The 17,430-nt window shown below is 33.4% G+C and overlaps 2 protein-coding genes across 3 annotated transcripts in view; both read left to right on the plus strand.

Moving 5' to 3' along the window:
- Positions 1-10,569, plus strand: part of LOC132699407 (acid sphingomyelinase-like phosphodiesterase 3a) — a 232,527-nt gene extending 221,958 nt beyond the window's left edge. The window contains exons 8-9 of the mRNA XM_060666085.1: positions 1,529-1,725; positions 9,481-10,569. Of these exons, the coding sequence (XP_060522068.1) occupies positions 1,529-1,725; positions 9,481-9,712 (429 nt within the window). The 3' untranslated portion in view covers positions 9,713-10,569. The remainder of the gene's footprint in view (positions 1-1,528; positions 1,726-9,480) is intronic.
- Positions 10,570-10,760: 191 nt separating this feature from the next.
- Positions 10,761-17,430, plus strand: part of LOC132700031 (xanthine dehydrogenase-like) — a 30,366-nt gene continuing 23,696 nt past the window's right edge. For both annotated transcript variants that reach the window (XM_060667102.1, XM_060667103.1), the window contains exons 1-4: positions 10,761-10,848; positions 10,906-10,949; positions 12,776-12,936; positions 16,456-16,669. In XM_060667102.1, the coding sequence (XP_060523085.1) occupies positions 10,841-10,848; positions 10,906-10,949; positions 12,776-12,936; positions 16,456-16,669 (427 nt within the window). In that variant the 5' untranslated portion in view covers positions 10,761-10,840. The remainder of the gene's footprint in view (positions 10,849-10,905; positions 10,950-12,775; positions 12,937-16,455; positions 16,670-17,430) is intronic.

Consider the following 17,430-nt stretch of genomic DNA (forward strand, 5'->3'; position numbering starts at 1 on the left):
GGTGCCTTACAACTATAATGCTGCCATAGAAAACTATCTAATTACATGGTATAGGGAACGATTGTTCGACACCGCTATTATCCTTGGTCCGCAAGGAGCCGAGACCTAACTCCGCTTGAATTTTTTATGGGGTACTCTTAAACACCGAGTGTATAAAAATAACCCAGGCACTGCCCAGGAAAAAATATAAAATATATAAATGAAACTAACATTTATTCGAACTGTAATACTTCGTTTAGAAACGGCATATATTTGCACATTTTATCTAAGTTCTGAAGTTCAAGATAACAATTACGCCCTGTGGTGACCATATAAAAATAATATCAGCACTTTCTCTTGTCCAATTTACTTAATAATTTTTTCTTTTGAAATTTCTATTATCATCCGTTTTCCTAATACCCCACCGCGTTGCTCTTATTATCATACCCAGTATACACAGCGAACAATGAAATGTATACAGAGACGGACTTGTACTTGTTTACACCTGAAATTGTTTTTAATTTCAGTCCTGCATGGTAGAATAAACCTCTTTGTTTCTTTGAATATTCCAACAATGGCCGCTAATTTTATTTCTTTATTCATTATTACATATCCATTAGCTCGGAAGATAATTTGTCTGATAAAATAAATAAATAATATTTAAGCTGACTTCGTTTTCTCTTGAAGAATTTGATATACTTGCACCAGGAATATAGTGCTTTTACAACCGACCTCGTGATACGTACTATAAAAATATGTTTTCAATCTTTTTCGCCGAACAATTCTTGAAACATGTACACAAGAAAATATGTACAAAGTAAGTATTTAAGTAATTTATTTTATATATACAAAATAAGTATTTCATTATATTTCTAGATAGTATAATTATTAATATACAAAATATTAAATATATTAATAATAAAGTATCAGTCTCTTATTTTCAAACCAGTCCTCAAATATTTCGGCGGTCATGTTTTCATGGTAGTCCTTTGATGTTGTTTGCAGAAACAAATAAAGCATTTTCCACCGAACCATTTTTGGCCCTAACATCAAGAATTATTATGCGTTTTCCATGTGAAGGCGGGACATCTAATACACACTTGTTATTGTTATCACACCATCCTTTTTTTACTGTATCGTTAGTGCTGAACCACCTTTCGTCTAAATACCCTATTGACCTATTTTGCTTTCCAATTTTTTTTTGTTTAAAAAGCGAAGAACTATGTGAAATTATATTCAAAGTTACCTGTAAGATAAATAGAGTACAGGTACTTTTCCTTACCATTCGAACTATCCAGTGGAAACAGCCTCGTAGATTATTTACGGTCCATCTCAGGCAAGACCTACTTATTGCAGAATAAACATCTGTTAAGGTACTGTAAAATACTTAAGACGTCAAAGCAATAAGTGCACTATATTTTTGGTGGTATTATACTTACCTAAAAATATAGCAAGGGTTCATAGTAAAATTGGAAGCTTAATTGAAATAGAAACGAGATGTCTGTAGTATATTTATAGCGATATCTAAAACCATAATATTTGATTGCAGGTGTTCGATTACTGCCAATACTACCTGGACCTGTCCAGTGCAAATTTCAATGGCAAAGCCGAATGGGTCGTTGAATATAACTTCAGCACTTACTACGGTATTAGCGACATAAATCCGGCGAATTTGCATAGTCTGGCGGAGAAGTTGACCCAACCGACCCAGGATAGTGTTACCGACAACAATAGCTTGTTCAATAAGTAAGTTGTAATGTTTGATGCACGTTCAATTTTCAGCCACCGCAACCGTGCAACCGATGCGGCTTAGAACCAGTCTTAACTGCTATTATTAATTAAGTAAACATTACCGTTTTAATCAAGATTAATAATACGTATTGTACTCCTATTATTCCGCTTCTCGCGCACGTCGCTTATTGTATAGTTATTATTGCCGATAGCCTAAACATTGAGATGTAAAGAAGAACTTAATTGGCAAATTTTAGGCTCGATGTAGCTGTTTTGTGAATATACTTGAAAAGCAAATTGCGCAAATTTGCACAATGTCCAAAAATTGAAACAGCGTAGGAAAGGATTAATATATTTAACCATCAATCAGCATCGTTGCTTATATAAATACTAAGAAAATTTCAATATTGAAATAAAAATAAAAAATAATTGTTCTAAGAAGAATAATAAAACATAATTAATTTTTCATGGAATGCAGAAAAGGTTGGGGCGTCATCTTCTTCATCACGTCGCTTCTCCATTCCGGAGGTTTGCTAACATCATGGTAATCCTGACCTTGGAAACCCCTCTCTCTCTCTATCGCTCTGAAAAGATCTGCAGAAGACATTCTCGCAGATTGCAGGATATTCTTCTTCTTCCAATTGATGTTCTACCCACAATCTTTCCCTGGATTATCAAATGAAGCAGCTCATACTTTGGACCCCGCATTATGTGACCAAGATAGATGATCTTTGTCCTTTTCACTTCTTTCGACAGCTCTAACTCTTTGTTCATCCTGATAAGCACTTCTGCGTTGGTCGTATGCTCCATCCGCGATATTCTGTGCATTGTTCTATAAGTCCACATCTCAAATGCCTCTATTTTTCGTTCGTACACTCTGTTAAGGGTCCAAATTTCTACTCCATAGTATAGCACTGATCATGCGTAGATATAGGCTCAGGTCGCGGCTGCAGAGCATCTTTTTCATTGTGACAAATGCTGTACGTGCTTTCTCTATGTGAATCTTGATTTCGGAACAGTAATCGACGGTACATGTGATATTTGTACCCAGATAATTATATTTTGTAATCCGCTCTAATTGTTCTCCGTCTACATAAAGGTGTTCTTGTAAGGCGTTGTTTTTTCTTATGTTCAGGTACTTGGTCTTCTTTGTGTTATGAGTCAAACCAAAGTGTCGACTTGCAGTTCTTGTAGATCATGCATATTTTCAGCAAGAAGCACAGTGTCGTCCGCGTAGCGCAAGATATAAATTATCTTGCCATTTACTCAGATACCTCCCGAATCGCATACAAGGGCTCTGGTGAATATTTCTTCAGAGTAGATATTGAATAAAAGCGGCGAGAGCCTTGCCTTACGCCCCGTTTGGCTTCTATAGGGTTAGCCATCGTTTCTTGCACTCGTACTGTTGCCTTCTGATTGAAGAAAAGGTTGGCATTGATCCTGATGTCTCGCGAATCCAGGTTTTTCTGATTTAGCCCTTTTACTAACCGGTTATGCCTCACTTTATCAAACGTCTATGAAGTAGGCGTAAACCTCCTGATTGACGTCCCGAGTACTGTATCTGTTTCTAAAACCGAACTGGGTATCCGAGATGTTATCTGAAATACTTTGCGATGTATAATCTTCAAAAATACTTTTACTGTGTGACTCATCAAGCTTATTGTACGTTATTCATCACATCTTTTTTCATTTGAATTTTTGGGTATTGTAACAAAGGTCGATTCTAGCCATTCCGTTTGTATGATCCCCGTTATGTATATTCTGTTGAATAGTGCTGTTCTAGAGTCCAAACGTTGCTCTTCAATCAGCTTCAACACTTCCACATGTCTTTCGTCCGGACTCAGCGCTTTTCCACATTTTGTTGTCTCTATTGCCCAATTTACCTCTTCTTTCAGAATCGTAGGCCCCGTTTGTTCTTCAGTAACAGCATTTATCTCTACTCTCTGATCATTGAACAAGTTTTTAATGTACCTGTCACATTGGAGCATCTGTCATCGACACTTGCTTATTAAAGAGTTTAGAGGCTTGATAAGTGCGATGCTTAGGTACTACGAGTATTCAGTTTGTGATAGAAATATAAAGAAATTCATTTGATATCTTTCTTTTGCCATTTTGAATCGGCATATCCAAATCTGATATGATTCGTGTTTTCGAAAGTTGTATGTTCAAATCCTTCTGAAACAGTAAACTACTATTAATATGTGACTGTGCCAGATTATCAAACAGTTTTAATTTTATATTTATATACAGTGTGTCAAACTTAAGAACAGAACAACCTTGTAAAATCTTTGTTTATGGTTCGATTTGGATATTTTTTTTTGTTATATAGATCTCTGAAAAATACAGTAAAACCTTGTTTTGATTATTGCTTCAATTTCAAGTCATGGCCAACTGGGACTATTTAACAAAAGAGAGAGTGGAGAGAAGTACTATTAGGGATTTAAAAAAAAAAATGGCAACGAATTCTTATTCAGGGGTCCTTAGAACCTAACTATAACAATTTTTATAGGGTTTCGATACAGGGTGTTTGAAATATCGTCTGCGCCCCGCTTAAAGCTGTACATCTTTGTAAAATATTTAAAAAAAAATAACTTTTTTTTGTTGGAAAAACGCACTTAAGCCTTATGTTTCTTATTACATGAACCTGAAGTTTGGGACTAATGTTTGATGTCAAATATGGGGAAGGGCTATTAGAGATTTTTTTAAGAATAAAGTGGCAACGAATTCTTATTTAGGACTACATAAAATCTAACTATATTAATTTCCATGAAGTTCAAATACAGGGTGCTCGAAATATCGCGGGCGTCTCGTTTAAGCATTACTCCTGTTGAATGTTTGTTTATGCCTCAATTATGATAATTCTTTTTTTGTTGGACAAATTTCACTGAAAGACTCTAACGATGTTCGTAAAATTAAATATAGAGACGATTAGAAATGAACTAAACAGACTTTATACTATAATACTAATAATAATATTGCTTTTGTTTTAAGATGAAACTAAAAAATAAATATCTATTAAAAAATATTTTTAAACCATTATTCTTGGAATTTGTATAATTCAAATTTGTAGGATCTTAAAATCACATATCAAAATTAGTCCCAGTTGGCCATGACTTTAGATTGATGTAAAAAGAAACATTAGGTTTTAGTGCGTTTTTGAGGGATATATCCAACAAAAAATAGTTATCAAATGCAAACCGCAATCAAATATTTTATAACGATGTACGACCTTAAGCGGGGCATAAACGATATTTCAAATACTGAAACGTTATGGAAATTTGTATTTTTGAGTTATAAATACTCTGAATAAGAATTCGCTGCCAATTTATTTATTTTTTTTAATCCCTAATAGTACTTCTCTCTGTTTTGTTGAATAGTCTAAGTTGGCCATGACTTTAATTTGAAGCAATAAGCAACTCAAGGTTTAAGTGCATTTTTGAGAGATCTGTCGAACAACAACAACAACAACAACAAAAAATTATCAAAATCGATCCATAAACAAAGATTTCACAAAAGTGTACAGTTCTTAAGAGTAAGTACGCTGGACAGATCCAATATTTAACTCAAAATTTACACTTGGACCTTTTTAATCTAGGAAAAAGTGTAAAAAAATGAGACAATTCAATTCCTTTACAATTTTTAAATACAATGACATTTTGCTATCCGGCTTTTGGAGAATAGTATATTATGCAACAAGTGCGGTAAAGAGCATTTGACTCACGAGTTTATTTGACACGAGCGGAGCGAGTGTTTAATAAACATCCGATTGCTTCCAAACCCGTGGGGTAAAATCCCGGAAATGTGCGAAGTGGCTCGGATTCATGGGAAAGGAAACTGACGTGGTAAAGGGACGCACGCATATTTTACAGATGGGAGTAGAAAAACATATTTCCACAGCGATTAGATTTTTTTAACTAAAAATTAGCTTAGCTTGGCTTCTAAAAACAAAATTATGGATGGCATGCAAGACATAGTTGTTATTAAAATTGTTCCTGAATAACAAAATTCACTTCTTCAGCTTTGTTACATAATAATTTTTTATTTAAAAAGTTTTTATTTAGATATAGATATTAAGTATTTGACGAATTGAAGACGTTTATATAAAAAAGAGTTGAAGTTTTAATAGTCTGTGATAGCGTTTAATTGCGAGGAGATCCAAATAAATTCAATTTCTCTTTTTTTCCGCTAATGACAACACACACACACACACACACACACACACACACACACACACACACACACACACACACACACACGACAACTGTAAAACAATGAAATAAATTATACTTGTGATTTTTTCTTTAATTTTCAATCTTGTATAGCCCACATTACAACCTGAGAAAATTATGGATTGCATGAAAGACAGTTGTTATTAGAATTGTTCCTCAGTAACAAAATGTGAACGGTTCAAAGGATGAAATAAGATACATTTAAGTAAGCATACCTCAAAATGAATGACCACTTTTCTTAACAGTATATTAGGCACTTTAGGCACTAGTTTAATTTCGCACAAGCGGAGCGAGTGTTAATAAGAAGAAGTTGATCAACGTGATATTCACTCAGTGCTATGTGACATCAATTGACAAATGTCAAAATACCATGGCTAGAATCATCCGAAAACATCAGACCCGTGACTAAAGTACTGCAACTGTTGGAAGTGGCTCGCGATCGTAGTTAACGTAGTGAAGGTTTTGCCCAAGCTCGATCGTTCATAATTGGGTATTTTGTAGTGGGGAGAAGAAAATATTTTTAGTACTAAAAATTTTACTTGAATTTATTTACCTATCAGGTTGTAAATACATTTTGTTTTAATTTCATTATTTTCTTCACAATTTTCAACGTCAAACTAATGTTTTACAATAATAAATTTGCCGCTATTGTAGATCAATTTATATCGTATTAATCACTTTAATACGTTACATTGTAATAATTCCGGAAAATTCCCGAAACAGAATTTAGAACACACGTTGGGTTTAACAAAAAAACATTTAATCAAATATTATACGCTTTTTAGCGAATCGTTTACGCCACAAACAGCTTTTTGTTTGATCATTATTGTAATCCTATTTGATTTATTTTTAATATCGGATAATTTATTTTCGACCGTACATAATAAATAACGTCGACGGTAAACATTAATTGCGAATGCAAATAACTTTTCAATTATTGATGCGCTGGTGGGAAAATGCAGCATTAGATGATATTCCAATTTGCACATTTTCAATAGTATATTTCCTAATGCGAGTAACGTGGATGATCTAGTTTCCAATACAACGTCAAATGGACAACCATTTTATTGCAAGTGCCTGTTAATTGGATAAATAATAACAATAATAATAATAATTGATTATTTAAATGCACAACAAATAACCACTATCTTAAATAGGTAGTAACACTTCGTGTGAAGTTTCTATCGATCTTTTGTTTCTTGGTGGTGAGGACCCGTACCATCCAAGACTCGCTGCGTCTGTTCTCTGTAGTTCTCCCAAACGCAATATTGTTGTTGATGGGAAAATCAAGCGATACAATTTTCGCAAAGCCAAGTTCTCATTATTATATGCTATGCTATTACGTTGTGATCGGTCGACATTGTGCAGTCGATATCTACTATTGTACTCAATTTTTTATCGATGTTTTTTTGGTACACACAGGATATCCGCGATATACGCAGAAAATCCCGATTGCGTAGGGGCTGGAAGCGGATTGGTTCGCATGATTCTGTTACTGAGTCTAGGACCCTTAGAAGCTCCATTAAGCATAACATAAAAATATGTACATCTGGTATAGGATTCTATAAGTAATGACCCCAATAATTTTTGGAAGTTTGTACAGCATAAGACACTATTGATCGCTTTGCCGCGTTCTTCTCGAGCGTATATGCTCCCACCTCTGCTAGGAACACAATTATTCACCATAATGAACTATCTCTGTAAACAAAATTTAAATCTAAAATGACCGGGCAGGATAATATACCTTCATTTATCATCAGTGACTTTACCCGTATGCTAGTGCAAATTCTTGGCTTTCTTTCTAATCTTTCATTATCAACAGACTTTGTCCTGTTTAAATCAGGCGACAAACGCCTATAATTAATTATCATCTCAACACATCAGCCTGATTTCGATACGTATAGATCGACATTTGCAAATCTTTTTTCACTATGTCCAGACTAGCCTAAATAAAAAATTACAAGTCGATACATCATACATCATATATACATCAGAGCGGCTTCAAGTCTTTTAATCTAGTGCAACTTCTCGTTTTTAATTAATGATATAGACTCTAATATTCAAAATCACATCCTGCTATTGGCGAACGACTTAAAAATGTATACGGTAATAAGTGCATTGAATGACTGCAAGACTCTGCAGAAGGACATAACTACACTCATCAGGATGCGTGGAAAATGGCCTTCTGCTCAATATTCAAAAAGATTATCTTTTTCAGAAAACTAAATCCAATTTCCTGCTTGCATTGTATGGATGTTACTTCTCTGGCTCACAGTGGAATAGTTAGAGACCTTGAGGTGTATGTTGATACGGATCTAAATTTTAACGTGCACATTGAGAGCATAGCCGGTCCGCAATCAGGAACTTCGTCATTTTTTCACTACCCAAGAGTTTGACATATTCAGGTTATATGACTGCCTGGTTAAGTCTAAATATGGTGATGCTTCTATACATTGATCTCTCATTTATATGGTGCACAATAATAAAGTAGAAAGAATCCACCATAGTTTTGGTGCAAACTGACCATCGGTTTGCACCCCAGGGATGCGTCCATACAGGACTGCTCAAGCGATCTAACTTTTCCTTCTTGAAGTCTGGGAGGGTGCGCGCATTGGTAGCATTTGCATATAAACTACTATCATTGTTATCATTTATCTACTTTTGCTTATCATTATGTATATCTAAGTATGTTAATTTTTATGCAAAACTGGTATGTCGAAAACATTGTCTCGTAATTGGCCAGAATCTGTCTATTAGACCATAAAAGTTTATTTTATTATTATTATTATTATTATTATTATTATTATTATTATTATTATTATTATAAATTAAAATTATCAAATCACAGAAAATCGTGAAAGAGTACAGAGCTTACATAATTCCCGTATATCAAGCAACTTCGAACCATCTTAATACATTAAATTTATTTAATTTCACAAAAAAAATAAATTAAATTTAGGGTCATAAAAATAAAAATAAGAAGACTTTAAGCAAAGGTTTGAGAGCGACGGTAGAATTGAATCACGAAAGGTACTTTTACGTTTGTCAGCTCTCAATGTGTGTGTATGTACTCTTTTCTAAATCTATACCCAGAAACTAATAGTCTCAGAAAAAGTATAGCATGCAACAAACTAAAACTTCTTCAGCCACCGGTTTATTAAGTAATGGCTTCGCTTCACTCCGCGCGTGACTAAAGTGTCGTTTATTAAAATTGTTTGCGCAGTATACAATTTTTATTGCTTTACAACTAAATACCTGTAATCTTCAAAATAAATGCGAACATCGTAGTCAGGATTAAAATTGTTTTAATACAAGCTTTGTTTTCAGCTTAGAGGTTAACTTGTCTTGCCTCGTCCTCTTTGATTCATTCTATTGTCGATATTCTTCGACAACTAGGTCTTCTTTTGATTACGATTCAGCAAAATGATTGCGGTTACGCCATATTGCCCAATTCTCAAACTCCATCATAATATTGGGGCGGCTATACAAACGCAAGGAACAAAACAGAATACTAAGTAAAAACAATAAATTTATTTTTCAGATACTACAGAGCAAACTCCGTCAAAATCAACTCGCGGACATCCAACAACTGCGACGTCCAGTGCATTTATGGCCATTATTGCGCAATAACGAAAATGGATTTCGATGAACACGACGAATGCCTAAGGGGCATTCCGAACCACCTTAATTCGGCAACCGCGCATTTCGAAGACAGATTTTCCCTTGTAGCTCTGTTACTCGTGTTGTGTCATTTTTGCGTCTGCAGGGTTTAATTTTTTAGATATTTTCCGCATAACCTGCTGCACAGTAATCCGTTTAAATCAATGGTATTCGTCGTCGTGTCGTCCGCTTGCGGTAAAGCGACTTGGAACAAATCAAAAATTTAAAAATATATATATATTTACGTGTAATTTCTAACAAAATAAGAAATTTAATTTTGGCTTGTTTCTTTGGAAGGTGTTTTTCGTTTTTAGGAAAAGCGCTAATTAAGTGTAAATAAACAAAGTTGTACATAACTGTATCAAATAATATAAGTATATCTATACTTGTCTATAATATTCCGATGTAAATTTTTTAATATGGCTGTGGTTTTTATAAACAAAAAAAATTTTAGGTATCGACAATTGTAAAGAGTGTTGAAAATGTTGATTGTTACTGTTTTCAACACTCTTCATATGTTAAAATTTTAGTGTAACTGTAAGCTTCTATTGTAAAACCAACTACACGGAACAAATCGAGAACCTTTCGATTAAATGTCAAAAATCTATATTTTAAGCTGCAAAATTAAGGGTTTCGATTTCAACTTTTAACAGTCTTCAGTATATTTTCGAATTTTCCATGGATTTTGCTTTTTATTTAATTTCCTTCATTTTTGTAAATTCATTTCTTCAGCTTTGTTACATAATTATTGTTTATTTGAAAAGTTTTATTTAGATATAAATATTTAGTATTTGAAGAATTTAAGACGTTTATATAAAAAAGAGTTGAAGTTTTAATAGTCTGTGATAGTGTTTAATTGCGAGAAGGTCCAAATAAATTCAATTTCCCTTTTTTTTTTCCGCTAACGTATTTTATGTAGTTTCGTTTGTGTAACACGACAAAGTACTGTAAAACATAATTAAATAAATAATACTTGTGAATTTTTTTTTAATTTCCAATTTTGTATAGCCAACATAACAACCTGGGAAAATATCAAATAATATGTAGATTTTGAAAACGCATCGGACGTGTTTATCCTTAACAAGTGAAGGTTAAAACTATTATTTCTAATAGGCCAATTTTAACTAAATGAGATTCAATTCGCGCATGCTGAATTGTTTATAAAAAAAGATTTAGTCATATAACAACCAGGAAACAATCTGGTCAATAAGATTCGGCGCAAAAAAATCTAAAGTGACATTATGGAATTGTAAGCTTTTCGTCTCCGTGTACCCTGTTTCCTTTATTGGGAATGTTACTGTTTCAGGGAGACACTCGTTGAGTTTCACGTAAATGGCGTTAAAAGTCAAGGTAAGCCAGAAACAGAGACTGTTAAACCAAATGATTTTGTTTTAATTCGAAAAAAAGGAAATTAATTTGCTTGTATTAACGCTGTAAATTATCCTCACTAAACTCGAAGGAGGCAAAAAAAAATTACCACGTAAGAAATTAACTTTTCATAAACCCAGGCCAAAATCCATAGATACTTTTATGTTAAATTTTTGCTTCCCCATCTCTAAGAAGGAGACCAAGAATCTGATACACAAATAACCAAATAAATAATAAGTATGAGAAAATACACAATAGACAATACCAACCGAAGACGGTATGACTGTAGCCCATAAATCCAGTCAAATTTAATACGCCCCACCCACGCCCACTGGTTGTGCTTTTTGGTGTGGAGAAATGCTCATATTTATAGTACCTAAAGTCTCTAAAGATAATCCGTTGAATGGGACAGCACGTGGCGATTGCTGCAGCTGCGGCCGGCCGGCTTTGCCTAGATAACCACTGAATGTCTTCGTATCCCAGCAGTGGCGTGTTTCTATTTTGTGTTCTTATGTGAACGTGTTTTTCTTTTAGGGTTCTGTTGGTTGATCCTTCATATTTTGCAATTGATTATTTTATATCTCCAAGCAATTTGTACAAATATGGCTCACAAAAAAAATTGATATAAATATGAATTCTGCACCGCCGCTGGCACCCGCTGCAAGCGATTGAGTAGCTTCGGGTTCGCGGACGTCTCCAATCGGTCAACGTGAGAGTGTCCCATTCTGAAATTACGTTCACTCTACCTTACTCAAGGAACACCTCAAAGTCTGCTCAATATTTTAATGATTAATCTACCTTTGAGCAATCCTGGAACCTTGAGAAAGTTTTATTGGCCACATCACAAAAATTAGACATTTCCTATCCAATAGGAGTATTTCGTTTTGAAGCAGATGTCTGTTTGAAGCTTGATTAATGTAAAAAATAAATAAGAACTCAAAGTTCAGATTTTCACGAAATTATATATTTATACATGACAATTGTTTCGACAACACCGTGTCTTTATCAAATCACATTTGATAAAGACACGGTGTTGTCGAAACAATTGTCATGTAAAAATATATAATTTCGTGAAAATCTGATTTTTTTTTATTTTCATCAAGTAAAAGCCGCATTACCCCGTTATCTAGATTAAATAATACTGTAATACAAATAATTGAACGGAGGTGTTCAATTCCTGATTAATGTATTTTGTCGTCACTTAAGTCTCGTTTCGGCAATCTTTGTCTATTTTTTTTTTAATTATAATGATAAGCATTTTAGTACACAACTTAATAGAATATATTTCCGCCACCTCTCAAACAAACACTACTTAATCTAGACGTTCCACAGCAGCAGTTAAGGCTTAAGAAGACCTGAATTTATGTTTTTCCTTTCTTTAATAAAATATTGAGTTATACTTAAGGGTTGATGGATGCTAGAAGAATACTCAAGATTTAAAGTTACCTTACGGACTTACTATCAATAAATATAGGAAATGTTCTTCGTGATCATTCCTGCTTCTTAAAGCCCTACTACGTAGTAGGTGGTCATACACGTGTATGACCACGATATACACTACTCCGAACAATATTGCACCATTGTTTTAATCATTCTGACTAATCGTATTTCTATTTTCAACACGTATGCCTACTATCATCCTACCTAACTATATTTTCAATACACCAAAACCGATAAAATCAATATCAGAGACTTTAGAATTCTCGAATCATGGAGCTGCACGGAACTGTTTCCCTATACGACAATTAAAAAGCAAAGCACATTTTAATGTAAGAACCGATCGAAAATATATTACTGTGCGTTTTCAGTGGACGCGTCAAATTTTTCATCGGGCACCACCCTGAATACTTATCTGCGTGACCACCTGCTGCTAACGGGTACCAAAAAGATGTGCGAAGAAGGTGGTTGTGGTGTGTGCGTCGTTGCGGTTACCATCTGCGGAGATACCAAAATCAGAGCTGTAAATTCCGTAAGTATTTTAAAAGCATAAGCGAACAGAGGGATTCCTATCAGCAAAAGTCTTGTTTTTATTTTATTATCGGTTAATTTAATCCTAAAGTATTTTACGCTTGTATCCACAGAAGAAGTCTTCATTGATTTAAACATTTTATAGTAAACATGCTCGATCAAAACATACAACAGACTAAATTTGTGGCTATATTAAAAACGTTTTCAATCAAATTGTTTCATTCTTTGTAATAATAACATTATAGTTAGAGGATGTAAATTCCTTTGTAAATTGGTTGACTATGGCAAAAATAATACAAACAACAAACATATAAATTTTATAATAAATATATTAAAATATTTACAAAATCAAGAAGGTAAATAAAAAAATTCAGCCTTCCAACCTGGTCGCCCCACATTTTTTGTGTCACTAAACAAAATTTATAATAAAACAAAAGAACATACACAGGTTTAAAAAAATAGAAATAATAAAAATGACTATTAATATAAAATTTATAAGTTTTATAATTAAATTACCCTGACCCTAGGAATATTTAAAATAATTCGGAGATTTTTCCAAATAGATATCTAAATTTTCGGACCTTTTCGTAATTTTCACGTTAGTAGACACAATTAGTTACGTAGAATCATACATATTTTTTATACCAAGCGAAAATTAAGAATTTCATGTCATTAAGTTGACTACCTTTCAAAGGTTATTGTTTGTTTGCTGTCAAAATCGCTATTGAGCTGATGCATTTCTTTTCGTTCTCCATGTTTTCAAAACCATAAATTGGGCTCGCAGTTGCTCACAGAATTAAAATTAAATGCCGCGAACGTACTCCGCAATCGCCGCTCTAAATCTTGTATAAACGATTTTCACAGGATTATTTAATCTAGATAACAGGGTAATGCGGCTGAAAATCACCACCTAACATGTTTAATACAAGGTTCGATGTGAACGCCACCTAACAATTCCTCACGAAGTGACGCGAGATAAAATCTGATGGTTTTTTTTAACGATCATTCGGAACGGAACCGAGTTAAATTTGATTTTGACGCGTAATATTGTGAAGGGGTATTTTGAAAAAAATAGTGGGATGCACAATTCGATCGTTAATCCACTCAACGGGTCCCCGCTGCGTAATTCGGTCGGGGCACTGATATTTAGATAATTAATATCGGGTCTCATTATGTATGCACTTCTCTAATATTTAGTGTTCGACTGGCAATCATTTTAATTTATGCCAACGATTGCGTGAGTATCCACCACGGGATTATTCAGCCCGAAACGTTTGGAGAGATTGAATGTCTCTCCTTTTTCTGCTCCTCCACTGAAAAATGCGAAAATTTCATTTTATAGCTTACACTAGCGCTAGGCACTAGGCTAACTAGCCAAAAAAGCTGAACTTAAATTGTACTGTGGGTTCAATTTATCTTGATAACATTTTAATTGCCTGCAACTTTTGTGTTTTTAGAGATATCAAGGTAAACAAAAAATCAAAACGTAGGGTTAGTAGCCAAGTTTTTTTCAAGTGACATCATATTTTTATATCATATATTTTTAAATATAACATCCTGTATATTATATATGTGTATAATAGAATATCTTTTTTCTGATTACAATGATGTAACACACTTTATATTTCAGTCCACTCGTTTTTGACAAATCGACAAAATACCAAATTTTTATAGAATTTCAAAGAGTGCTGTGACTGACTGCAACAATAATAATTATTTACAAATTAAAGTAGAACAAAAGCACTAAAACTGACAAGATACTAAAGTAAAAAATACTGCTGTATGTGACCACCATTTTCCTGAACACCTTTCTCGTACACTCTAATTGTATGATGTCTTTTATGTATCCTGCATCCTCCTTTGACGTTCTCCTACACTTGGTTTTTGACTTTTATGAAATTTAAATGCATTATATTTATATTCTTTCAAAACTTGGTGGCTTGATATACTCTAGTAATAGAGGAAACTGGCTGTGCTTCTTAGAATCCTAATATGTTGACCTTATTTTCTTCATTTAAAACATTATGATTCCGGCAAACCTTTTTAACATTTAATACGTTATCGTTTTCTGCAAACTTCTTTGCCAGCCTTGGAAATATCTGTTTTGAAGGAACTCGGCGCTCTTATTATTCAGAAAGTATTCTTGAAGCATGCTCAATTAGCGAAAAACCATTTTAACAATAATGACTTGAACAATATTTCAACAACAATGTTGTTTACTAATATGACAAACATAAACATATTTTTATTTGTCACTCAGTGCACTCTTTGAAATTATATAAAGATTTCCCATTTTTGGCAGTTTGTCAAAAACGAATGAACTAAAATATAAATTGTGTTACATTCTTGTAATCGCAATAAGATATTCTATTAAACGCATATATAATATACAGAATTTTTCATTTAAAAAATATGATGTAGGCTTATATGTCAGAAAATAGACCGTGTTTTGTTTTATACGTCACTGGGAGAAAAACTTGGCTATTGACCCTATACTTTGCTTTTTTGTTTACTTTGATAGTTACAACCAATTAAAATGTTACGAAGATAAATTGAACGCACGGTACATACAGAGCTTTCGTCACCTATGACTACTTTATTATGAAACGAAGTGTAGGTGGAGCAAACAAAAATGTCATAGTTATCTTGGATTTTTAGATACAGTGTGATTTTGGAAAATTTATATTTTTGACACCCTGTATCTCAGTTCAATTAATGCGATATATTTAGTTTGGCACAAGACATTTGACTTAAATATTGAAGCAATGTGCTGTTATAGTGAATATGTAGTTGTTGCTAGTTTATATAGTTGCAATCGTCAATGAAAGGTTATATAATAATTTTTACTTAATGGTGAACTTTGGAAAGCCTGAAACGTACGTAGCGATATTTTTAGAAAAGTTTTTGTTGGGAAATTGATATTTATTTTGAGCCATCCTCCTAGAACATGTCATGTCATATCATTTGTCATAATAATTTTTCTGGCAGGGTTTAGGGGTAATAGAAAATCAAAATTAATGAATGTATGAAAAAAATAATATATTTTTGTGCATAGTACATTGACTTTACCAATTGAGGTAAAGTACGAATTAAAATTGTCATCTGTTTGCATTCTTCAAAAAAAGCAGTACCCGGTTTATCAACCTGTAGATTAAGATATTTTGCATCATAAAAATATTTCCAAAAATGTGCATGCAGATATGGAGTTTAGAAAACAATCCAAAATTGCTTGGCATTTTAATAATAATACCATAAATAGTGAGATTATCAAATTAAAATAACTTTTAAAAAAATGGAACCCGTAAACAGAGTTAAACTCTCAGTTTCTCAGTCTTATGTTTTAAAAAGAGAAACTCCTTATTCATCAGATGACCACCAATTAATATGACACTCCGCCAAGCAATATCCAACTGTTTTAAACCAGAAACAATCACAATTAATTCTTTGGTTTGCGTATTCGGTAGAGATGTGCTTAGAGGCATGTCATCACAAAAAACTTGAAAAAGTTCTCCTGTGACAGTGTCTGGTGTCGATATTTTCTTGCCACGGATGGCACATCTATACCATCGAAGGACTAGGTAATTCGGAACGCAGAAATGTTATCCAAGAGGCCTTAATACGATTTAACGGGAGTCAGTGTGGGTACTGCACACCCGGTATGGTAATGAACATGTACGCCCTGCGATATTCGTCGGAAAATCTAACAATGAAGACCGTGGAGAATTCATTTGGAGGTAGGTAATCGATAAAGAATAATTATAAATTTGGTAGCACCAAAGAACCTATAAAAACAATAAAAAAATTGAATAAACGCTTTATGGAAGACTTCGTGTAGGCATGCAAATGGGAGTTGTGACCAAGACTATCAACACACAGCAAATCAAATTAGAAAGTATGTCAAACGTGTCAAAAATATGTTTTTTCGTTCGAATCAATTTTGGTTTTCGATGTATTATAAATATTTTAGGGCCATTGCACGGAGTGAACATTTCCAAATTTTTGAGTCGATGTCTCGATTAGAAATTTCATGGAATGTCCTGAACTGACAAGAATTCATATCAAATTAAACAGCTTAACATAGGAAGAAAGAAAAAAATGTTCAAATATGACGTGTTTTCATGAAACAGATCATTTTTTGTTAAACAGATGTCTTCGATCCATGAGCTTCGATCAGCTGGTGCATTTTTTATTTCGTTGCTCATGTGTCTGGTGGAATATTGCGTTGCAGACACACATATTTAGTACTTAATAGGTGACCAACATTTCTACGTAGTATCATTATTAATATACAAATTTTAAATATGATAATAATAAAGTATCAGTCACATAAAAAATCGTCATTATCGCTACTGTCGTCACCTAATTTAATGATCAACTCCGCCACTAATCGTTCTCGATAAATATTTTCTTATTTTATTAATCGTTTTTCAGTTAGACCAGCTTTGTACTGATATTTTAGCTACCTCTTACTGATATACGTTTCTGGTACTATCAC

Source organism: Cylas formicarius, unplaced genomic scaffold (genome assembly GCF_029955315.1).
Source record: "Cylas formicarius isolate icCylForm1 unplaced genomic scaffold, icCylForm1.1 PGA_scaffold_3__17_contigs__length_32017465, whole genome shotgun sequence".
Classification (NCBI taxonomy): Eukaryota; Metazoa; Arthropoda; class Insecta; order Coleoptera; family Brentidae; genus Cylas; species Cylas formicarius.